Here is a 25,041-nt window from a genome sequence, read left to right on the forward strand (position 1 = left end):
GTGTATTTTTCCAGTGCAGTAGAGCGACCGGAATATTTTGACAGACCAGTATAGAAAACAATACAAATAAAATGATAAAAATCCTGTGTTCCATACTTGACAGCAGTGGTCCCCAACCTTGTTTCCGCCGTGGACCGGTTGATTCAAGTCAATACCATTCGTGGACCAGCAACGCTACAAGAATAAACGCTAATCCACTGTTTTGTTTTGGTTTTTTGCCAATATTGAATGCCTTTTTAGCCTTAGCCATGCGATTAGCCACCAAGTGTGACGCTCTCAAGCCACTTACATTTGTTGACGAATCCGTTTGGTATTCTTCATTGACTCGTTCAGACTACTGCTCTATAGCATATTGGTTATAAGGATGGGAAATCGTCATTGGCGTGCAGTTTGCACTCGACGCCCGCCTCGCGGTCCCACTGGTATGAATATTTTAACGACGAAAACAGTCGGCGCTAGCGAGGCTAACTGCTACGGTCATTCTTTGCCCTGCGCAAACATATGAGGGCTTGTTACATTTCACTGCTCCAAGGAGCATTATACGGTAGTCCGGCGACGGCAACAATCGGGTGAATCAAAAGTCCAGACGAGATGTCGGAAACACGTGATAAGAGATACGACTCCATGCTTTAAACGGCGATGCTGAGTAGTTGACTAATCTGTTCAACCCCCTGCATATCGTGGTGGGTTTTTTTTGTAGTAGTCCACATGTTCTCAGTGTAATAACGGCACGCTATACTTGGCAGCTCAATGCCATCTTTAGTCTCGCTCTAATATAATTTACAAATTAATAATTTACGTCGCCATTGAGAAGAAGATTCATGCTCAGATGTATAAAGAATTGCTTTGGTGTACATTGACAAATGCAATATCCAGGCAATAAATGGAAAATGTACAGACGCTTACCCGTTGTCTAGGAATATGAGAAGCAATAAATTAAAAAGACAGCTGTCATACGGAGATAAGCTTTCATTTAAGGCATCTCGCATTCTTATGCGGCTTTGGCCACTTACTCACGTAAAATAACATTGTGCCAGGTGTGACATTGTGAGGACCGTTCATTGTCCAAAAACTATTATGCGTTCATGAACGTTTCCGAATGTGTCTTGACGTCTTTCATTGAGGTCAGCAACGCGTTGCAGCATCGCTAGTTATTTGTCTTGACATCTTTACACACTCTGTCCACTGCAGTCCACATCCGGAATTAAACTGAACGTTTTTTTTGTGGGGGGGGGGTTCCCTTGAGTGCATTGCGGTCTGGCTTTTCAAAAGACTCACCTTTCAGCCGCAGAAGGAGAAAGGAGATTGTGTAATGAGGGTTTACGTATTCAAGCTCACTCCTCCGTGGGCACGAACAGAGCAATTTGCAAGCGTCCTGCATTCATGCAGTTATTGAGTGTGGCAATAATTCCACACAGCGTCTCTGCAGAGCTCCACCTAGCCCCTCTTAATGGAGTTTTTGAATTCATCCTCACAGCTCATTATCAAAAAGCATACCGCTGGATGCACGGCTCCCTTCTGATTAACACTTATGGGAGATACAAACTACATCATCTCCATCTTTGGCTACGTGCATGTGCTCGGGCATCTTTACAAGTTAATACATGTATACGGTATTTGCTAATATTGCCATTAATTCAAAAATCGCTTCTATCCATAATAAAGACGTAAGATGAGTTGGCAGAATTAGGCTCACACGTAAGGTCCAAGGTCCAGTGATTCTTAGGAATTCTGTTTTATCATGGGTTTGAAAAAAAAATAAAAATAAATAAATAAATAAAAAAAGGAGTCATCATTTCTGCTATCGGCTTCTGCTTCAGATCTGAGTCATGATGTATCAGGTTCCTCCTTTCCTTGGCCGCATGCCCAACTCCTCCACAAAATAGCACGACAATCTGTGATGTGTTTGTGCGGTTTTGCCAACACGCAAATAGGACGAGCAAACTGTACTGAAAACATAACCTCCCTAACAGGGCTAATCGTGAGGTAAACGTGTATACGTGCAATGTTGGCGCAAGGATCCGAAGCTTCACAAGCGCTCGGTTTCTGGTTTCATGTCCAGCTGTCAGGGATGTCTTTATATGGTCGTGTCCATGAAGCGCAGGGCCTGTTGGCCGCCTCAAAGTTGGACAATCACAATTAGCGGCTGGCCGTTTTATTTTCTGAGCAAGTCCAAGCATTAAAGGGGGGGGAGTCAACCCCCCCCCCAAAAAAAAATCATGTTAGAACAATATGTTCTAGCCACACTAGTCTAAAACACGGTATTCAGATTGATATCCGGTTTGTGGTATATGCGTTGAGCAGCAAAATCCACACGTTTTTGTCCATCTCAGGGGGCGGCCATTTTGTCTCTTGCTGTTGACTGAAAAGGACACCGCAAATGCAATCTTAATCAGAATGCCATGTTTAGACTAGGGGAGTCGCATAAAACATATTGTCAGGAAAATTTGGGGGTTGACTTCCCGTTTGAAGTGTTTTTTCTAGTGCTGTCAAAAGATTCATCGGGCATTTTTCAACTACATTTTTTTACGAAGCTTTGAACAGTTATTTACTTTGCGTAAAATCGAGGAATTAATGTGTAAAAAAAGTATATTTCAATTCAAAGACTGTTCTAATAGCTTTCTTTGACCCTTGAATACGATTCTTTTCCTGTCAAATACAACAGTTGAACGATACACCAAAGATGTACAGCAAATATGGTATTTGAATTTGGCTGTGCAAAATGTGCAAATTATTTTGGATTTCTCCAATGAGCCGTCATAACTTTTTAAGGTAAAACTACGTAAAAGTCCGTATTTGCGATTAATCGCGATTAATCTTTTGACAGCACTAGTTTTTTTTCGCATCTCAAGTTTGCCATCAGACTCTCTTCAACATTTTATGAGGACATTTCGAAGCATGTTTTCTTTCAAATTCCAAGCAGAGACGTATCGTCATACGCAAAGCAGATCGGTTGCGTTGCCCCGATCGCAAAACTTGGGCAAGGCGGCGTGCGCGGCAGCTGTGTTTGAGAGGGCGGCTAGCATCCGGCGCCTCTAAAGCCGTCCTTTTCACACGAGGGTGTCAGCCTTTCATGTTGTTCCCTTACATCGATGTAAAATATGCTGCCTCTCAACGGCCATCTGGAGAGGCCAAGCAGGTCCGCGGCGAAGATCAACCAATAACCGAGCTCTCTTTCTCGCCAGACGCACAAAAGGGTGATGTCACGCGAAAGCTCAGTCCGGCGGCTGCATACTAATGTAGCATCTCCTGCGTTGTACCTGGCAGAAGGCAACAAAGGCCCAACAGCAAACCACTTTGCTCCTGCATCTTGTTTTGCATCTTGGCAGGGCGAGCTGGCTGGGAAATCTCCACACACACACACTCTGGCGTAATGAATTTTTTTTCTGATCGGAGGAGGGGAAACCGGAGCCGGGAGAGGCACCCGAGCGGGCAGGAGTTCAGGCTGGAGAGTAGCAAAAGGGGGGGGGGGGGGGGGGTGGCTTGCAGTGGTATTTTCCGGCCTGCAGCCTGATCCCAAAACACAGGTGCAGCCCTCCCCAATCTGACCCCCTCCCACCCTGCTGCTATGTGCCGATCTCCATTAAATTCTCATTATGCTGACTTTGTCTTCTTCTAGACTGCTGGGCTTGGGGGTTTCCCCCCCCCCCGCCCAATATTGACCACAACTGAATAAATCCACATACAGGGGCGCCTTGAGATAGGTACACCTTTCATTTGTTCCCTGCTCGTAACTCAAAAGGACGTGCAACTCAAATCCCCTAATTAAATAGGATGCAAAGAAGTCAACAGTTTTTACCAGATTTTTTTCCCCACTTCGATGTGCTGCTCCTTTTGCACACCTTGACAACCTCGGGCAGTATAATACAAACAAACGGAAGGCTGTACTCGGAGCCGTAACAGTCATTCTTCACAGAGGATAAATAATATACAGTATACCCGCGAGCGTCATATCATCTGTCTGCATACAGTACGTTGCGCCACTGTTTGTTCAGAATGCCGTTGCTTAAAGCTTTATACCACCACAACACCGGTGCCATTCGTTGGCGTGTCTATGGCATATTTGCATTGTCTGCTAGCATTAACGAAAGAGACGTTCCTCAGGCAAAGCGATGTGGTTGTTTTAAACACACAACGTGTAATTCTCTTTGTTGACTTTTACACAGTCAGATCCAACTGGGAGTGGGAAATAAAGAGTCTTTTTTCAAAAATAATAGCTGAGTATCTGTCCAACTGCCGCCTGCGAAGTCAACTGAATCGCGTTCACTGCCGCCGTAGCGTGTTCGGATTTAAAACCTCTGCTTGCAAGTCAAGGCAAACGTTCACCCGAGTGACGGTTCTTATCTCGAAAAACGCGCCAATCGTGTCACTTGCATCTCAAAGCGCCTCATCACTGTCGATGGATTCTGTTAAGGCTTAAAAACGACTTCCCGCGGGCTATTTGAGTGTAAATGAAATGTCTTGGAAGAGGGAAGGCGATATTAATCTACCCCAATTAAAAAAAAAATGCTGACAATGCCTTTAGTTGCAATCGTTCGAGTGGGTGCCGAGTTGACTGCTGCCTGCCTCCTTTTCGGCGCTTGTCTGATAGCAACGAGGAGGGCTTCACAGCTGAGGCTGGGCGTCACGCGGTGCCGATCATTGTCTCCCTCACACTTTCTAACGAGCCATTTCACAACATCCACACGACGGAGCTCGCCACGCAGCGGCGCAGCGCAGCGCAGCCGCCGCTCTCAAATTCATCTTCTCCTCCGAAAATTGCGGCCAAGGCAAACTATTTGGATTAAAGACTGCAGATGTGGCCAGTGGTGCGACTTGATGTTCACTTTCTGTCTCTTGGCCGATCGACTGGCGCTCACTTGCGAAGGGCAGAAGTGATTCGCGTCGCTTTGGATCAACCTCAACTCCGAGAAAGCACTTTTTTTTTTTTAGGGTTTTGCACGCTGGACGTCATGTGCACGTTGGCGCATTTGACGCGCACAGAGCCGCCGAGTGCGTCTGAATTGGGATTACACTGACACTGGACGTGTTTGTTTTCTTGAGGAAAAAGGGGGTTCCCGCTCCCAGGCGGCGTCGGCGTCTGCTCCGCCGTCCTTCGGGTTCCTGCAGGACTCCATGCAGTCGCAAAGGTTGGTTCGTGCATTTGTTTTTTTTGCCTTTCTACAACTCAATATGGTAAAAATATGTGCTTGTGCAAAATGAGTGACGTTCCCGCAACGTCAAATATTTCAACTGTTGCTGGCAGGAAAACGCGAATGCAAACCTGTGGAGCAGCGTTTTATTTCTTGACCATCCATCACGTCTAAAGCCAATCAGGGGAAGCAGTGAAATCACCCACGACAGCCCCCCCCCCCCCCCCTCCGCGCAGCTCACCCCCTACCTGCCTGTCTGACTCAAGTGCACATTTTCATGTTCGTATAAAAGCCTAATTGCATGACAGCTGCAATTAGCAATAACCGAGCTGTCCAATAAGGTTGGAGTTTAATGGCAGGTTTGGCTGTCCTCGTAACGCCGTGTGCGTTTTGTTTTCGGGGTCTCAGGAGGTCCGGTTTGTTTTACAAGCGCCATCTGTTGGAACAAGGGGGATTAGTCGGTCTGAGTCGACATGCACAGGTTCACGTACAAAATTTGGGTAACGGTAGTCAATATATGAAACGTCTCACCAATTTTTGCAAGGCGGAATCGGATGTAAACGCCGTGCTCCATAAAAGGAAAATGGATGACGTCATAGCTGGACGTTTTATACACACACTGTATATAAAACGTCCAGCTATGACGTCATCCAGGTACTGTATATCATACAGTACCTATAAGTGGTGTGAAACACATGCTAATATGGATCCATATACAAAGTGTTTAGCATCATCGTGAAATTTCCAACGTTATCTTTGGAAAAAGGCAAAGATTCAAGAAATGAAGAATCTCGTTGCCTTGACTCAACCTGACGTGGATTACTGAGAATCTAGAGAAACAGAAAGAAAAAAACATGGTTTTTTTTAAGCAAGCAAGCCATGCACATCGGTCATTTTATTCATATTTTGACAGCGAGTTAAAAGCTTTTGGGCTGATAAAAAAAATGACTAATTAACGCTGCGGGGTGGTGTCATTGGGATTGTGTCGCAATGACTCTTTTCCCTCTCAATTCGTCAATCAAAACATGCAAGGATTTAACATCGTACCAAGCTCCAGTCGGATTTCAGAGCCATAGGCTTCGTCAGATGACATCGGTGACGAGGGCTGTCATATGAATTATGTGTGGCTTTGTGTCTCTGGAATTTTCGATAGCTGTTCACTGTGGTACACGTAACGTAAACATACATTGAGGCTTATAATTTTCTACTTACACATGATTATCTTGAGGTTGTCCTAACCGTTGCTTTGTTGAGTGTCACTCAAAATGATTCATAGCCACGTGCCGAGACAGAGTCTGCAAAAACGTGTCTTCATCCGAAGGCCCGAACAATCCACCGATTTGCTGGAAATGCGTCGGCGCAGGGCCACCCTCGTTGCAAACGTGCAAAGGCTCAGCCCAGTTTGTACAAGGTCAAATACGTGTGAGGATTGCAAAGACACTCTGTAGGAAAAAGTGCGTCCGGCCGCAGCCGAAGCGCACCTCAAGCGGCATTTGTACAACAGAAGAGACACAAAAAGGCTTTTGACGGAGTGTTGGCGCACATTCAAACCATACGTTTCATCTCCTTGCATCATCGTTACCGTTGCATTTCAAGGTTTCCCATACTTAGACATTTTTTTTTTTAAAAAAGGATTCCTCCCTGGAACACAAAGGTCATCAAATGTATCTTGTCTTGCCATAATATCAACATGTAATAAACCTAATTAAAAGACATTGATTTTTGGGGGTGATTTTTTTTTTTTTTTTTTTTTACAGAAAATTGGCAACCCAATAAGAGTGACCAGCGATTTGGGCCACCTTGCGTCCTCCCGATGGCGCCCTCCCGCGTGTCAGTTATCGTGCAAAAAAAGCTGCTTCTTGTTTGTCACGCTTTGGGGTTCTTGTAACTGCTGGAATGCGCCTCGTGGCTCGCTTTACAACAAACACACTCACCAATCATTGACAATGAGTGTTTTTCCGTTGTCATTTCTTCCACTGTGGTGAGACCCCAACTCTCCGACCTATCTATCAATTACTACTACTATTATTCTTATTATTATGCTGGAAGCACAATCTCATACAAAGCACGTTTTGGTGGTTCTGCGTGGCTTTGCTACAAGTGCAATGTCTTCTTTTTTCTCATCTAGTCATCTATGTCCATTTGTATAGTACTGTATATTTTCATTAATATATTAAGACAAATATAGAGGAAAAAACAATTAATTGGGGCGTTTGAATTAAAAAAAAAAAAAACGTTTTCATATTAGTTAAAACTCAACTCTATTTATAGAGCATCTCTCCAGAAAAGACAATTTGATTCGATTCTCAATACGATTCAAGGATGTAACGATTGTAAAATGTCCCGATTCGATCTGGTTCGATTCAGTATGCTTATGGTTTGAATCGATATGGTACGGTTGTAGCTTTTGTCATGTTTATGAATACACAAAATTTAAAAAAGGTCTCCCAAGCCTAAACTACCCAAGTTCATCCAATTCAAAGAAACAACAAATCATCAACATGGTCAAACCGGATATCTATGTGAGGTACAACTCTCATAAAAGACAATTCAATACGAATCTCGAGACACGGGGTAAGAGACGATGACATTTTCCGATTCTTATCAGTGTTTGTTACACCCCTACTGTTTATCTATAGTTTTACAATACATTTTTATTATGATAAAAATAAATATAAAACAAAGAAGCCAATAAGTCATGTTATATCTGTCTGTCTGGCTATTTATCTATCTATCCCTTAACATTATATACTACATTTTTATTCAGGTGAAGACATACTGAGCAAATAAGACATGTCGAGCATTGTTGGTATGTCTTTACTACCAGTTTGTTTATATCCATCGATCTAGCTAAGCATCCATCCATCCCTGCTCATTTGTACAAGAAATTCCCATCACGGTGGGGAAAAGCACGAGTAAAAAAAAAATTTTTCTAAAAAAACAGATTTTGCACACCTCTAGTAGCATTGTAGTTACTGTAGTTTCATCTGAGTACATGTTCAAAATGTCGTCCTTTCAAATTTGAGGACGGATTTATGACTCTGTCGTGATGCACAGTCACCTTCAATCTAGTTTCAAAGTGAATGTGACGAGTGAGTTGCTTGAATTCATCGTGCTTGGTGAGCGCTTCAGCTGCTCATCGTGGAACAAGTCTGCGCATTGAGGTGTAATTCGAACCGCGTGGAGTGGGGGGGCTCGTGCAAGAACGGGGGGGGGGGGGGGGGGGGGCACACAGCGATTGGTTCGCCGGGTCTCCCCTCTCTCTCGCTCGCTCTCTCCCCGGCTGGCATGCACACGTTTGCGGCTACCCTACCGCCCTCCCTCCCGCGAAGGAAAGAAACGACCTGCTCTCGCTCGCTGCCTTTCCAACCGCGGCTGACTAAGCTAACTTTCGGTCCACTTACCGGACGGGGAGGGGAAGTGATGAGAGCGGACGGGCCCGACTTGAGACTCGTTTTCCGGACTTTTCTCAACTTGTCCCCCGCCGTGTCGCCCTTTCCACCAGGCAGAGGAGTGAAGGGCGACCCCGAGCTGGATGGATGGTTATGGGGAAGAGTGGCAGACCCTCGGCGCTTGAAGTGTGCAGAGTCCTCGCCCTCTTCTTATCGCTTTTGCCCTCAGGTAGGTCCAAAGGTTTTGTTGTTGTTGTTGTTTTTTCAATATTATAATCAATACAATTTCAACTAATTGAGCAGCCTTTGACCAAACGGGGGAACTTTCCACCATTTTTGTTGCGTTTGAACATGTAATATTTGGCGCCGCAGAACGTGTTGTAAATTGGCAAAAGTGTCGTAAAAGCTTAATGCTAAACGCTAACTTGTTCGGCAATTAGCAACAATCAGAGGTGACAAATGGCGTGGGGGGGGGGGCGCCGGATTGGAGACGAATCGCTCTTGTGACGTTGTGGAAATATCAGGGGGGGGGGACTGCATAATTTAATACAGAGGAAATGTATTTCCACATTAGTTTTGAGTCTTTTAAATCACTGTTGTTGGATTTGTCAAGTCAAGAGAGTAACGGAGATGTTTTCGCTATTTTGTTTTGTTTGGGGGATGGGGGGGGGGGGGCGCTTTTGGTTTTTAAACAGTAGCTCATGGAAAGTTAATACTTCCTCCCCCCCCCTTGCATTTGCTCATACCAAAGAAGATGCCTCAATGTTGAGCTGTTTTTTTTATTGCTGTCTCTAAAAATAATTTAAAAAGTGTGTGAGAGAGAGTGGGGAATTTGGTACTGAAGTCAGCCTTTTGGTGGGGGGCGTTCCTTTATAGAAAAACTTGGCACTGACTGGTTTAAAGTGACTATGGCAGAAAGTATGTTAATAAAAGCACATTTGTAACTCAGATAAAGTGAATGACAGCACTGGGACACTTTCACCCGTCTTCGCAGAGCTCTCAATGTTTGCCAAACCCTTATCACTATTCCCTCTTAGGTCACTCACCATCCAACAACAAGGTGATAGCGTGCCGATAGCCGAGATGATTAGATTGCTTCGTTGTCACCTGTTAGGATTTGGAGACGGTGCTGAGTCTCTAAGCGTGCATAGTCTTTAAAAGTGGGTCTTAATGGTGGTTTTTATGCACCCTACCATCCTAAAAGCGTCACGTCAAAAGCTGTGTCGCAATGTTTGAAGAACATTTGCGTGAAGGGCTGCCTGGATGGTTTTAATTGACTTGGGTCAATACTCAAATAAAAGTATAGATCAGTGCAGTGGCTCTCAAAGGTTTTACACATAGTACCAGGTTAAAAGTAGTTTGCACAGTAGACCTAAGTGTTCGCAAAAAGGAGACAGAACTAAATAGAAACCATTGTAAAACCTTCATTGACACGGGAGGCAACAGTCAAGTGTAAATAGAAGTTGACTACTGTCAAAGGGAAAAGCACGAAACCTTTCAGACTTGTACTTGGTAACTGTCATGCAAGTGTAAAAAAAAAAAAAGTTACACTTTGCACGTAAATGTAAGTACAAAACATACAATGTTAAGCGGCCACTTCCTTTAAATCCTCTTGGAACTGAACAAAGTATTCGGTATAAGTAGCAACGTGACAAGTGGCCGCCATCTTGGTGGAATTTTCCAAAAAACAAAAACATGGAACGCGTACGTCGACTGGCTCTCTCCATGACAAATAAATTCACCTGAGAAACAATTGACTGCTTACGTTTACGAACAATTCTCCTGCCCACACCGCTTTTCTCACCAATACATTTCCATCTGTGGTCGTTAATTTGAGCTTTTAGGGCAAGTGTCGGTCGGCATCTCTGAATTTTGGCCTGCCTAAAAAAAACCTGTGGATATTTTTAACTGAAACTTGTCAGCCAATCAGAGAAGGGGGTTCCTTGAGTAGAAGACGAAACAAAATTAGCAAGGAGAACATTGAGAAATAATGAAGTTTTACCGTTTTAATCTAATTTGTAAGTGTTTTTTAACAGATTTTCTAAAGGCGACATCACACCGAAAAAATCCTCAAAAAGGCAGTTATAGTTAGCTCAGTTTTTTTTGTTAGCATTTCCATTCATTTATTTTATTTTGTCAATAAAAAAAAAGTTTTTTCCATTTTAGTTATTTTGCTAGTTTTCGTTGACTATAATAACTTAGGATCAGTCCTTGAGAAATAGCTCAGAGTTTAAAAAGTTAACTGAAGACATCACTCGCGTGATATTGCTTATTTTTTGTTTATTTGGTTTTGTTTAATCATGAAACAATATCAAATCAACAATAATTGACTGATAAACAGTCATCGGGGGAGAAAAATATTTTGTAAAACTTTAATGCAAATGAAATTTTTGGCCGATTAAATAGATGGATTTACCGATAGAAAATAACCGATTCTTGTGTCAGTTGAGGGCAACTTTAGGAAGCGTGCGTCATATCGTGTCATTCTTCCCGAACAGTGAGTCTGCAGTGCAAGATCCTCAAGTGCAACTCCGACTTTTGGGCCTCCACGACCAACTCGGGGCCGGAGGAGGAGTTCTGCACGGCGCTGCGCGCGTACAACGGCTGCGTGCGGCGCACCGCCCGCACCTGCCGCGGCGACCTGGCCTACCACTCGGCCCAGCATGGCATCGAAGACCTGATGAGCCAACACAACTGCTCCAAGGAGGGACCCACGTCGCAGCCGCGCGGCGGCCGCACGCCGCCGCCCGCGGCGGCGCCGGCGCCGCCCGACAGCCAGGAGCGCTCGGACGGCCCGGAGGTTTGCCACTACGAGCGCAGCTTCCCGCGCAACGCCGCGCAGCCCAACTTCACGCATTGCGGCTTCTTCGGAGACCCCCACCTGAGAACTTTTGGGGATGACTTCCAGACGTGTAAGGTGGAGGGCGCCTGGCCGCTCATCCACAACAAATACCTGTCGGTCCAGGTGACCAACACCCCGGTGCTGCCCGGATCTTCGGCCACGGCCACAAGCAAGGTGAGCTGGGTTTTCGTTGATCCCATTTGGGGGGGCCATTTTCTCACTATCGGACTTTTGGTCGGCAAGTTAGCAGCTGGGGCTGCAACAAATGATTATTTTAATAATCGGTTATTGTGTCGATTTTAATCGATAAATCGGATTTTTTTTAAAAACGTGTTTTAATTTTGATCCCTTTCTTCAAAAAACAGGCCATTACTTCAAATTGACATTTAACATGTTCAAGAATAGGCAAAAATGTTGATTGTTGTTTTCCAAAGTAAAAGCGGATGTGTTATCATTTTAATGCCCCCGTGCACTTTAAACACATTTAAGATAGGTCAATAGCAACGCTAATACTCAGCATTTTGACAAACATAGACATGGCTTTTTTAAAAAAAAAATTTTTTAGTTTTTTTTTCATCTGACTGCTTTAAAACTGTGTTATTCTATATAATTTTGGGTTAACTTTCTTAGAGATGCTGCTGACCCCAGGGAACTCTCGGCACCTTTTTTTTTTTTTGTTTCAAATTAAACTTGCACTTATCTTTGTGAGTGTGTGTGCAAGTTTAACATTTTAACAGTTTAACATGTCAGTTTTGTTGAAATTTGGGAACACTTTGTTTACCGAAGAAAAGTCTAGGGAGCTATTGCCTCAGTTTTCACTTAACTTTTTAAAACATGATGATGACCCAGGGAGCACCCTGAACCTTTGGTGAGAATTGTGAAACAAAGATGCCTATTGCCTAAGAGAACATTTTAACGAAGATAAGAGCTGGGGTTTGTATTTATTTATTTATTTATTTAATTTTGGGGGGACGCCATTATTTTCCCTTTCACTGAAAATGAATGTCAGCTCCAAATAGCGGTTATCGGCCTCTTTGACTACTGATAGTCCGTATCGGCCCTGCAAAAAAAATATTGGTCAGCGATCAAGCGCATATTTTTTTCCGATCGACGAGACATGTCCATAAAAAGTGACCCTGACGAGGACAATCGCTTTCGAAAGTGGACGGATGGAGAACGTACAAAATGTGTTGCTGTTCATGCAACAGCCCAGCACAGAAAAAGCCTCTTAGCTCTTTTATGAGCCTTCTTGCTTTGTGTGCTGTATTAAATCTTGAAGCGTTTTGACTTTTTCCCTTGGCATGAAGTCCTCAGCGAACACAATGTTTTGCCCGGCGTGTCTTCTGGCCAAGCTCAATCTTTCGTCTTTGAGCTCGTAATCATTTCCGTAGCATTTAATAGCCGCATGAGAAAAGGTCCCCGAGACGAATGCCGCGGCGCTGCTCGCGATTCTCACCGCCATCGTTGCCCGCTTTGTTTACTTTGCAGTTTGTCATAACACAACTTGCCTCAATCACGTGTGCGGTGGAATCGTTTTCACTCATCAAAAGTTTGTTAATGATGCTCGATTGGGCTTTTAGGCTTCTCTTTTTTAGCTTTTGAAGTCATTCCTCTGTTTTTTTTTTTTTTTTTTTCTTTCCTCCTTTCTCCCCCCCCGTGCACTACTTGGAAGCAAAGCAGACACTCGAGTGTGGACAAAGAGAAAACAAGGCGGCGGGCCAAAGGCACCTGTGCAAACAATCTGCTAAGAGATCAGCACTAGCCAAGCAACGTAGCGCGCATAAAAAGTGTCTGGCTGGCTCCAGTGCAATAAGAGTCACTTGCGCCGCTTTTCCGACCGCAATCCCTGAAGCGCGGCAAATCCGCACCACGCTATCGCCACCGGTCGTCGGGGTCCCCGCGCCCAACATGCCCACCAGTCTGGCTTCATTAATTAGCTGCAGCGCGCGCGCGGCTTTTGCCACGCTATGAATGGCTCGTCTTTGTGTCTGCACACTGAGGCCTGATTTTTACACACTGCTCAGACTGCTGGCTTCTTTTTTTTTTTTTTTTTTTTTTTTTTGGGGGGGGGCGTTTACCTTGGCCTCACCCTCACTGGCCCGCCCCACCCCAACCCCCGCCCCGGCGGAGCTAGCTGAAATGTGACCCTGAAGCTGGGTGGACCTTGAAGGACTTTCCTTTCGCCGAAGCGCTCATTTTTTTCAGGGGAAATCGCCACAGTTGAATATTGTTTGATTCGGAATCAGCATTTCCGGTCGAAAATAACGACATTTGGAGGAAACAGGCACATTTGTCGCTACTGTAAAACCTTTGGAAGTTGAAACGTGCCGTAGTTTATCACTAATTTATGTGATAAAAAAAAAAAAAAAAATCCAACAATTAATGGCACTTAAAGGGGATGCCAACCCCAAAATGTTCTGTCATATGCACCCCCGCTAGTCCAAACGCAGCATTTTGATTACAATTGTGTTTGTGGAATATGAGTTAAGAAGCAAAATCCACACGTTTGTATCCATCTCAGGGGGCGGCCATTTTGTCACTTGCTGCTGACGTCGCAGTTGGTCAAGACCAATCACGGCTCAGCTTCAGAAAACAGGTGAGCTGCGATTGGTCGTTGGCCGAGCAACTGCGATGTCGTTTTCAGTCGACAGCAAGAGACAAAATGGCCGCTCCCCTGAGATGGATAAAGGCGGGCGCATTTTGCCGCTTAATTCATATTCCACACACACAATATGAATCGGAATATCAAGTTCAGAATCGTGTGGCTGCGTAGAGCATATTACCGGAAAGAAATTACGGGGGTTGACTTGAACTTTAACAAGAACAAAAGCGGAATTTACAAAATTAATGGTTGGCTCTTACTGGGGAACTGAAATATAATTGAGGGAAATAGATGTGATCATAATCGTGACTAAAACAACTTGATCGAAGCCCGTCGGTCCCTTGACGTAGAAATGCCCCAACAATGAGTTCTTTGAGTTGAGTTGTCACTTGGTCGATTTAATTAAAATTAACAAAAGAAGAAAAAAGATCCCAGTTAATTCCAATCCATTTTCATGATTCCCATCGAAAGTTTCCAATTTGGAGTACTTCCAAAATCAACCCTAACATTTTTTTTTCAAGAATATGTTCCCAGCAGGCCCACTAGTTGAAACACAGCTGATTAATTTTGCGTTTGTGGATTATAAATTAAGTAGCAAAATGCACTTGGTTTTTAGCCATCTCCGGGGGCGGCCATTTTGTCTTCTGTCGACCGAAAATGACATCACAACTGCTCACAACGACCAATCACGGCTGACCCGTTGTCTGAATCTGAGCCGTGATTGGTGCTTGTGAGCAGTTGTGATGTCATTTTCGGTCGACAGAAGACAAAACGGCCGCCCCCAGAGATGGCTAAAATGAGCGCATTCATTCTTATTCCACAAACGCAATATTTATCAGAATGCCCTGTTTCAACTAGTGGGCTTGCATAAAACATATTCTTGAAAAAAATATGTTTGCGTTGACTTCCGCGTTAAGTATTGGTGGCTGATATCGGCAGCCTCCACGAACACCCGATATCTTAAATTAAGGCTGATATCAGCCCGATACCTGGTATCTCTATCGTCCAATGCGGAAGTATCGCAAGACTTCTGCAGAGAAACTCCAGCGAGTAACCGTGTGGTTTCCCCCCCCCCCCCCCCCCCCCGGTCACCTTCTGCAGCTGACAATCATCTTCAAGAACTTCCAGGAGTGCGTGGACCAGAAGATGTATCACGCCGAGACGGACGAGCTGCCCGCCGCCTTCGCCGACGGCTCCAAGAACGGCGGCGAGCGCCACGGCGCCAACGCCCTCCGCGTGGTGGAGAAGGTGCCCGGCCAGCACGTGGAGATTCAGGCCCGCTACATCGGCACGGTGGTGGTGGTGCGGCAGGTGGGCCGCTACTTGACGTTCGCCGTGCGCATGCCCGAGGAGGTGGTGCGCTCGGTGGAGGAGGACGACGACCAGGACTTGTATCTGTGTCTGCACGGCTGCCCCGCCAACCAGCGCATCGATTTCAAAAAGGTGCGCGGCCAGGCCGCCGGCGGGCCCCCCCGGAGGTTCACCTACCAGTCGGCCAAGGCCAAGTGTAAGGAGCGTCTGCCCGTGGAGGATCTCTACTTCCACTCGTGCGTCTTCGACCTCCTGTCGTCCGGCGACATCAACTTCACCATGGCCGCCTACTACGCCCTGGAGGACGTGAAGACGCTGCACTCCGATAGCAAGCGCTATCACATCTTTGCGAAGGACGCCTTCGCCAGCCGCGCCGCGTCGCACGGACCGGCCCAACGCTTCCTGCTCAACCTCCTCGCCGTCCTCTTGTGCTGCACGCTTGCGCAATAGCCACTTGAACACGGTCCTCCGTCCGCCAGCGCTGGCGCTTTGTCGGCTTGCGAAAGGGGCGGCCGCTTTACGGCGGATTTCACGCAGGATTTCCCGCCAATTGCCGGAATTTTGCAACTCTAGCCCAACGCTCTTGTTTTACCCTCACCAGACTTGCCAACGCCCACCCGGGATTTACATCCGCTGGAGTCGGCGGGACGGTTGATGGATTTCTGCGCATCCTCCGTCGAACCCAAGCCCGGAGAAGGAAAACGGTGTCAAAGTCGTTTTTTTGCCGTTATGGTTTCACCTCAGAGGACCGCTACGACTGCGAAACCACAGCAAGGTATAATGGCCTCATCCTAAACATACGGTGAACGCCCTTTTATCAAGGGGATGCGTTACAGACCCACACTCGATCCGGAGAAAACCGTGGTATAGAAAGACCATATAAAAAAAAATCAATCTCGAAATTGTTTTACCCCTCCCACAATCATTAAATATATTCATACCTGTCAACTTGTACCTTTTCCCCTCCCCGTATTTGATACATTTTTTGATCATTTCAAATTGTGTACGCCCGTATAACAATTTTTGTACGGGGGGGGGGGAAATAAAAAACTCGTTTTTTGTTAGACCGATCTCGTCTTTGATCCAGAGCGTCCGTTAGCGATTCCGACTGCAAACTTCGGCCGACTTTCAAGGGCAAAGTAGCCACCACAACATATTTAATAACTTCATTAAACCGAATCTCCTCCAGTTGACTTTATTTGTGCCGGGCACGTTGCGACACAATGTGGTGTACTACACTGGAGGTGTGCAACTCTAAATTCAGACTTGCCTGTATACTGAAAACTCCCAAAAAGTTCCAAGTGAAGAAAAATGGCAATTTCTGTACAGATTCTCCGTCAAAATGAAAACAAATCCAGCTGTCAAGAATCATTAAGTAGACTTAATTTGCTTTTGTGGGCTACGTAAAATGATGTGGTGTCCCCCAGGGCTTTGAGTTTGACACCCTTTCGTTTAGAGCACAAATATACAATTAATGTCTTTTTTTTTTTTTTAGCCGGGGCTCAATGGAAACACGGCATGTATCGGACAGAGGTCGCACTTTGAGGAAATGCAGCAAGTAGCGTAATAATTCACGTAGAAGTGATTTGAGGGCTTGAGTCTTTGCAAGAGAAACAAGCTTCCGTGCCAACGTCTTTGCGACTGTACGTAGAGCATTTTGAGAGCGACACTCTCGTTCAAGAAAGCATTTAGTCCCGATTTCAACAGGAGCGCTCCGCTGTGCTCTTATTCATCTTTGATGTTAACACTGAAGTATTTGTTACTGCTGCCCGCCTTTTTTGTTTTTGGGTGCTTTGACGAGAGCAGTGACGCGATTTAAGTGATTGTATTGTGGAATCTGAATCTTGTGTTTGTAGATGTGGTTTGTATTGTGACTTTTATAGTAGCTGATGTGAGATTGTACATAAAGTGTGTGTGTGTGTGTGTGTGTGTGAGTTGTATTGATTTGACTTACTGTGAATGTGAAATATCATTTTAAGAGATTTTTTTTTTTTTTTGCAGAGACATGGACAGCGCACAACACAATCTTAAACGTTTGTGTTTTGCGCTGCTCATGATTGCCAAATGAACGCACTTTATGTTTTTTATCCAGCTCTCGTGTTGTTGTTGTTGTTGATGTTGTTTGGACTTCAAAAGGAATTAATAATAATAATAACAGCTGGGAAATGCCCAAATAGATCAAGCTGTATGTAAAAAAAAAAAAAAAAGTGGTGCCACACACACACCAGCCGTTTATAATGTCAATTATTTATTGAATAAAAGAAAACGTCATGTTAGTGAACTTTGTCTCTGAGGTGACTTTGCATACTGTGTGTCAGTCTTCTACTGCCCCCTACTGGATGTAAGGAGACACTCAAATTTGAGACAGCGCTAGTAAATCTGCTGGTTGGGGAAAAAAAGAATATTTTTTTAACACTTTTGGTTGCTGAAAAACTTCAATTCCACTTAAGCCCGTTTATCAGTAATGCAGTGAGAATTACTGGCGTGAATATTTACTTGGTAAATCGACCTTCATTTTCTACATTTTTTTTTTAGGTTAGGGACCATTGTGCTTGTCGTGAAAAAGTTAGTCTGGAGTCCTCGCATATCAGAGATGGCAAAAGTACTGACATTCTGTACTTGACTAAAAGTACAATTACTGGTGTAAAAAAAGTAAAAGTACTCATTCAAATAATCACTCAATTAACATTTTAAAAGTTTAAAACTATCTCACTCCAACATTCTAATAGACAAACAATCACACATATACAGGTTCCTCTTAACGCTGCAGATGTTTGTTTTTTTATGTTGTCATTATTTTGTTACAATTACAATTTTCAGTATTAGCAGAAACTGCTTCTCAATGTTCTTTGAACCCCATGTGTGCCCTTCTCGGGCGGAAAATCAGTCCTGCCGTGCTTACTACTACTACTACTAATAATAATAGCAATAACAACTCCCACATGCAGCTGAGGCAGATTATAGTGGCATACTGCTGTGAAAGATTTTGTCATGCACTTACCATGCTTGATGCAGGAAAAGAAGTCGTCCTTGTGTGAAAACTGAGACTGGGTCTCACCTGTGCGCAGCGGGATTTGATCCTTTCGATGGGGGTTTCATGTAGTCAGTGACTATTATGTTACCAAAAAAAAAGGATGTAAGCATTTAGATATGAAGGACGGGGACGGAGGGACGACGCCCAGCTCTGCCAAAATCTCCTCAACAGTTCACAACAATTGCCATTTTTGGACATGTGCGTGCACATCGGCCAGTTGAGCCACTGGCTCGTCCAGCGTCGAGTACATACACTGTTGAATTCCTCAGTCCACTCGCAGACAAGAAATGGAACCTTCTTTCATATTGTTACCCGGCAGGGTTGTGCTTCCCACGTTCAATGTATATATTTTTTCTCACGTTCAAATTAGCCTCTGGAGTGGCGGCCAGTATTGCGTCACGCTTCCGGGTTGTTCTAGCCAATTGCAAGTCATGTCGCAGCTTGACATGGAGCCAATCACAGTCTAGTAAGATAGATACTCGTGTTAAAATGTAACGGATAGAAGTGAAAGGTAATCAAAAAAATAAATAGTTTAGTAAAAAAAAAAAGTCAAACGTACTGTGGAAACTACTCAAGTACAGTAACGAAGTATTTGTACTTTGTTACTTCTCATCTCTGTGGCTTACTCTGTTGTCATCGTCTCCGTGTAGACACGTTTTAGTATTACAATGCCCCCTGGTGGCCAAGGCGCGCACACCGCGCCTCACATATTCTGATCTTATAATATATTTACTTATATATTTGATATGTATGTATTACATGTTTTATTTGTCATTCATTTATATTTGTCCAGTGCGTCTCAATTATTTTCTTTTACCAACACCCCCAGGAAGAGGAAAATATTCCACGACCCCCAACTCTCCACCGCGACAATAAATATTTGTCTATAACAATTGTTATAAATACACCTCTCTGCATATCATTGCATCCTCGTTAATATTTACATTCAAATCTGCTGAATAACTAACATTGTTTATACTCCCTGTCCACACACTGTAGTGGATGTGCAATTACACACAACACAAATGCCCCTACCCCCCCCCCCCCGCCCCCAGTATTAGTCGCAAATGGACTCCAACTCGATGTCCTTCAGTGTAACAAAGTTTATTACATATGTCCAAACTTATGTACAAGAGCATTTCTCATCAAGAGTGGTTGTCACAAATATAAATTATTTAGACTTTTTCTTTGAGAACATATCATACAAGGACTGGCGCAGGCTTGACGTGGTGGAGGAAGAAGAAGAAGAGGAGCAAACACATTTTTTGTACTTCTACCACATACAGTACAATACATGATGATCACCACTTCGATACACGGTCCCTTCGCCAGTTTTCACTTCGCTGAGCCATTCCATGCAATGTCCTTCAATGTTTTATTACACGTTTCTTATATATTAGGAGCATTTCTAGGACATTTGTTGGGATTTGTTTTATCTAACAGTGCAAAAATCCACTTTGAATTTTCAGCGACTTTCTACACTCAAATTCTCTGTACTTGTGAAAATTTACATATAATTCATAGTCTCATTAAGAGAATTCATCCTATGAAGCCAGTTAGACTGAGCCACATGAAATTTGGTAGGCATGTCTACCAAGAGCAGACCCACCAAACAGTCTCAAGAAGCCACGCCCGAAAAGACGAAGAAGGCGGCCATTTTAGGGTCGGTGTGGCCATTTCCCAGCGTTCCTTCAAAGATGAACTCATTCAAAAGATTTGGTCGGATTGCTGACAAATTCGATTAGGGTTGCAAAATCCTGGAAATTTTTAAAATTGGAAAACTTTCCATGGGAATTCAACAGAATTTATGCTTATTATTTCCAAATTTACCTCCTTAACTTTCCAAGGAAATTTCCATTCCTTTGCGACACAAAATTTGAACCAAGTACACTAACACATGCACAGTCAAAGTGTGACTTTTGCCCCTGATGAACATTTTTTTTTTTTTTTTTTTTTTTTGCACAGCAAGCTGAATTATACCCTCGCACACGAAAATACCTCCCATCGGCTTTAAATACTCAACAGCAAGCCTCCCTCCCCCACAGTCGTGTGCAAGGACCCCTCTACTGCAGCGCCCAATGATAAAGGCACAAACGGGATACATGTGAGGAAAGGGGGAACATAAAATGGAGGGCCGCATTTGGCACTGGGAGTTAAGTGTCCTTGAAATGGCGCACAATCCACGAAGAGCATACAAACACAAACACACATTCATTCAACAATACTGTGAGGGGACACACGGTCATCAGAGTGTGATGATGCAATAAATACTGCTTCTTCCATTTCAGTTTCACGGGGGCCTTCCTCGGTAGCTTTAAAGAAAAAAAAATGCGTTCCTGTGCGCGACTCCTAACCACGGTGTGAAATTCGCCCCTTAATTGATGCGAAAGTTTTTTTGTTACTGCAAATACTGTACTGCGCTGTCAAGCAGAACAATTCGACGGTCAGCCACTAGATGGCAGGATGGAACCCTAAACTATGTTTTGCCATGAATACAACAGAGTAACAACAGCTTTGAGTGCAAACAAGAACATTTGTGAGGAAACTGAAAATGATTTCAGTACTTTTTGCGACATTTTTCCTTGGATTTTTTTTTTTGTCAACAATGTTCCGAAAATGAAAGGTTGGGGGAAACGCCACTTTGGAGGACAAGTAGCGGCATTATTGACTCTTCCCTGACTGCTGGCTCTGGCCACCATTTTGCAACAAATGCCACAGTTGCAAAATGAAGTGATTTTTTTTTTTTCATGGTGGAACTTTCCATGGGAATTAAATGTGCAAGTGAGTAACATAATACATGGAATAGTGAATTGTTGACAGAAAACGTAACACTATCAAACCTACTGAGCAGCAGCGTGTGCTTCTGTGCTGACGCCGACTCTGGAAAGTTGGAAACTTTCCATGGAAATTTTATGAAATAAACCAAGATTTTTCAAAATGGAAGACTGACTCTTAAACACGGAACTTAAACATATGTGGAAAGTTGATTTAGCATAATCCGTATTAAAGCAACCATTTTTCTACCTTGTCTTGAGAGTGCTCGGTTCATCCTTTTGCTTTCTTTTTTTTTTTTGATTCACACATAATTGTGGAAAAAGGGTGGAGGGGGGACTGAATATGAACAATGTCCTCACGAGGAGAGCTCTCTTATTCTGAATAGATTTCTGCTTATGACAAAACAAAATGATTGTTTACAGTGATGCCTAAACATGACACATTTCTATTAAGATAACCTCCCAATTAATTCCCATGCAAATCTTCTAATCTGGAATAGTTCCAAGACTGCCCATTTGAAATTTATGGGAAATCTTCCACTCTGCAACCCTAAGAAATGCTGCTCCGAGAAAGGAAAAAAGAAAAGGGCATGCGATGACACCATTTTGTACTCACATTGACCAATGACATTTAAAGCTAACACGCAGAAATCAGCAAAAATTCCTCCTTGTCGTGCTTTCCAAAAAAAAAAAAAAAAAAAAAGGAAAAATCAGGCACTTTAAGGTCAGTCAACAGTTCACTGCGTCCTAAAGCCACCCTAAGAAAGTAGTCCATGGGACTAAGCATCCATTCCACATTGTCCGGTCACTTCACTGAAGATGGTTGTTGTCTGCCTTTGAGGCCAACACTGTCTGCTCGCATCAAGCTTATGACTGGTCCACTACAAAGGTTTTATGTCTTCCTGTTGTTCCAGGTGGGCTCGGGCGGGGCGTTGGGCTCCGTTGGGGAAGAGCGAGAGTCATGCGGGGACTTCTGGGCCTGCGGGGACCGCGGGTCCGGCAGCGGGGGCTTGTCCAAGAGGAAAGGTCTGCTGTAGTGGTCTTGGCCCGGCGGAGGGCCGGCTCGGTGCTCGGGCATCCGGCGGAAGTCCTGAGAGGGGCCGTCGCGGCCCTGGTGGTGGTAGTTGGAGCGGAAGTCGTCCGAACGCCTTCTTTTGGAGTCCTGGTGCCTGAAGAAAAAAAAAAAAGGGGGCCCGCGTTGATTCACGCTAAATTTCAAGCTAGTAGGCTAATCTTTTGGCTAAAGTGTGGCAACACATTTCACTTAGCGTTTCATTGGCTCCCTCTAGTGGCGCGTGAATCAATGAACTCAACTTTCAAACTGTCCCATCGTTGTTTTTATCCACTACAGTATATTTGGTTGAAGTACGCTTCAGTTGTATTTAATTTGTACAACGGTTTGTTTATAGGTATCATTTTTTACTTAACTTATGTACAATACACGAGACTGATAACAATGGCCAACAATTTTTTTTTTCCCAAGTGGCTTAGATATTTTAGTCGTTTTTTGGGGTATATTTTTTCACAATTTATCGATTGGCAATTGTGCTTTGACAGTTTATTTAATGTACTTTTGGAAAACGATCATCAACGTTTCTGCTGATTTTCTGACATGAACCAAAACCGAATCACAATTCATTTTTGGTTGTGCATTTCCTGTACTGTCCATTTTGATTAAAGGGATGTAAATAAGAAAATGATTTTTTTTTTTTTTTTTTTAAATCTGATTGTCTAATGAACAAAATAATGGACTGATTTAATTTCAGAGTTGTTACCTTTTTCAAAAATTTTTAGTTGAGTCAGTGCTTATTTGACAAGTTTTTTGTTGTTTTTTTAAACACAAATAGGAAAAATAAGTCCTACTTCAGTACATTTAGCACCTGTGCTTATTATGATTTTTTCTTTATTTTGAATGAATATGCTGCTTGTCTTTACCTGTCGTAGTAGGGCCGGTGCGGCCGGTGGTCGCGGTCGTTGCCGTACTGGTCGTAGGGCCTCTTGCGCGGCGAGCTGTTGTTGCGGTAGCCGCCGCCGCCGCTGCGGTACGAGTCGCCGTGGGCGTGCCGGTCGCCGTAGTGGTCCTTGTAGCGGTGGCCGTCGTACGGGTGATGGCGCTCGCCTTGCCACGACTGGTTGCCCGGGTGATTGTACTTGCGCTCCCTCTGCCAGTCGCCCCGGTCTGTGTGAGCACAATTACGGCCAGGTGGGCTCACTCCGTTCAAACCGATACGGCTGAGAAGTCAAGATCCCATCCTATCGGTTATGCGCGCTAATCGTCCCCAATGAGGAGCGCTGAGACAAAAACACGAGTAATTTACACCCAGCCGCTCCAAAATTCAACTAGTCCAACCCAAGGTTCATAAAAGATAGACACACACATAAGGGCAAAGTCCACCCAGGAAGGCCGGCGCCCCGATTGGAAACCTGTCCCTCTGGACTGTGAGCAAGTTGGACTGAATGACATTTCTATTTCCGGCGGCTGTGTGAAAGATGAATAGCGATGAGGTCATTCATGTACTTTGTTTTTTTTGTTTGTTTTGGGGCTCGTGCCATGACACCAGTAATAGCGCGTCGACGTTCGAATCGGTTTCCATCCTTGTAGCGAAAGGAGGAAGTGAATATGCCGTAAAGCAATTCAAGACATTTGTATTGAAGTTGCTTAGTGGCAGTAAAAACGATCCAGAGCATGACAAAAGTCCCATTCAACTACTTGTAAGTCAATGTTTTATATGTTGTGAACATTTATTTATTAAGGTCGAATTCTTGCCCAGTGCTGCTTTAATGTTTGAATGGTACAATGTTACGGGGGATTATTTTTGGTTGTTTGTTTTTTTTTTTTTTTTTTAAATCCAGGACAGTAGATTTGTTAAGTGCAGTTCAGTTCAATTGAAGGCAACCTCTAAGCGCGTCTTACCATCGTTGGGGAAGTGCCGTTTGGCGCCCATGTTGTACTCTCTGTGGTGTCCGTGCGGGCCCGACTGCATGGAGTGGGACGAAGCCGACTGCGGACCCGCGGAGTCGCGACTGGACGCCGAAGCGTCCGGCCGGAAAGCTTTCCCTCTCCCGGAGGGCTCGTCCTTCTTCTTGTGCTCCTTCTGCAACGGAGCCAAAGGTCAGCGCGAGGCGAGGCGAGGCGCCGCGCAGGGTGAGGAGCGCGCGTTGGCCAGCCACTTGCCTCTTCCTCGTGGGAGCGTTTCTTCTGGGCCATTTTGTAGAGCCTGTGCAACTTGCGGGCGCCGAACTCCGTAAACTTGGACACGAAAATCCAGAGGTTGCTGTGCAAAACATGACAACGGCCAACCATTGGGTCACGACCTCTTGGAAGAGAAGGCGAGGGCATTTGCCGCCCCGTTGCAAAGGCGCGGCCGCCTTACCGTCGCCACGTTTTGACGTGCTCGGGGTCGCCGTAGGCTTTAAGGCACTCGGTGATGCGGTCTCCGATCTTCAGCAGGCACGTGCGCGTGTGCTGGAGCTGGTCCTGGTCCGACAAGCCCTCGTCGGGTTTGTCCAGCTGCTTCAGGGCCTTCTTCACCGGCCTCATGCGCTCCTTGCACTGGACGCACGGACGGACGGAGACGGTTCCCATGGGACGAGCGCCACCCCAAAAAGACCAGTGGGCCGCTTTCGTTTGAAAACTCACAATGCTGAACGTCTCCTGGTCCAGTTCGTCGTCCTCCTTTCCTTCGATGGGAACCGGGTCGGCGCCTGCCGTGATGTGAACCGGCCCTTGGCTTTTCCTCCCTTTGGCTGCTTTAGCCTAAAAACAGGCAAACTACAGCATTCAAACAAGCAGCAGTTCAAAAGCATGAGACTTTCCGCACACATAAAGCTTTTCGGAATGTTTCTCTTTCAAAGCAAAGCCGTGTGCTTTTTTTTTTGGGGGGGGGGGGCGGGGTCCCCCCTCCCTCTCAGCATGTGAGCATGCTTAAAACAAAATAAAATCACAATTGAAAC

The 25,041-nt window shown here is 44.7% G+C and overlaps 2 protein-coding genes and 1 long non-coding RNA gene across 8 annotated transcripts in view; 1 reads left to right on the plus strand and 2 right to left on the minus strand.

Annotated features, from left to right (window-relative positions):
- Positions 1–8,923, minus strand: part of LOC147149259 (uncharacterized) — an 88,665-nt gene extending 79,742 nt beyond the window's left edge. For both annotated transcript variants that reach the window (XR_015086554.1, XR_015086555.1), the window contains exon 1: positions 8,537–8,923. This is a non-coding gene — a long non-coding RNA (uncharacterized LOC147149259). The remainder of the gene's footprint in view (positions 1–8,536) is intronic.
- The window catches only part of rgma (repulsive guidance molecule BMP co-receptor a), a 28,659-nt gene extending 11,099 nt beyond the window's left edge, over positions 1–17,560 (plus strand). The window contains exons 4-7 of one of the 2 annotated variants that reach the window (XM_086028790.1): positions 5,051–5,129; positions 8,638–8,753; positions 11,023–11,540; positions 15,070–17,560. In XM_086028790.1, coding sequence (XP_085884916.1) covers positions 5,116–5,129; positions 8,638–8,753; positions 11,023–11,540; positions 15,070–15,729 — 1,308 coding nt within the window. In that variant the 5' untranslated portion in view covers positions 5,051–5,115 and the 3' untranslated portion in view covers positions 15,730–17,560. Of the gene's footprint in view, positions 1–3,784; positions 5,130–8,637; positions 8,754–11,022; positions 11,541–15,069 lie in introns of those variants that run through there. The other variant, XM_086028789.1, reaches the window with a different exon arrangement.
- Positions 17,561–19,401: 1,841 nt separating this feature from the next.
- Positions 19,402–25,041, minus strand: part of chd2 (chromodomain helicase DNA binding protein 2) — a 28,330-nt gene continuing 22,690 nt past the window's right edge. For 3 of the 4 annotated variants that reach the window (XM_086028123.1, XM_086028121.1, XM_086028120.1), the window contains 6 exons: positions 24,728–24,844; positions 24,462–24,640; positions 24,263–24,362; positions 24,002–24,182; positions 23,023–23,266; positions 19,402–22,256 (listed from right to left, as the gene is read on the minus strand). In XM_086028123.1, coding sequence (XP_085884249.1) covers positions 21,980–22,256; positions 23,023–23,266; positions 24,002–24,182; positions 24,263–24,362; positions 24,462–24,640; positions 24,728–24,844 — 1,098 coding nt within the window. In that variant the 3' untranslated portion in view covers positions 19,402–21,979. Of the gene's footprint in view, positions 22,257–23,022; positions 23,267–24,001; positions 24,183–24,262; positions 24,363–24,461; positions 24,641–24,727; positions 24,860–25,041 lie in introns of those variants that run through there. The other variant, XM_086028122.1, reaches the window with a different exon arrangement.

This window comes from Filicampus tigris, chromosome 4, assembly GCF_054856515.1.
Source record: "Filicampus tigris isolate MCC_2025a chromosome 4, RoL_Ftig_1.0, whole genome shotgun sequence".
NCBI classification, from domain to species: Eukaryota; Metazoa; Chordata; class Actinopteri; order Syngnathiformes; family Syngnathidae; genus Filicampus; species Filicampus tigris.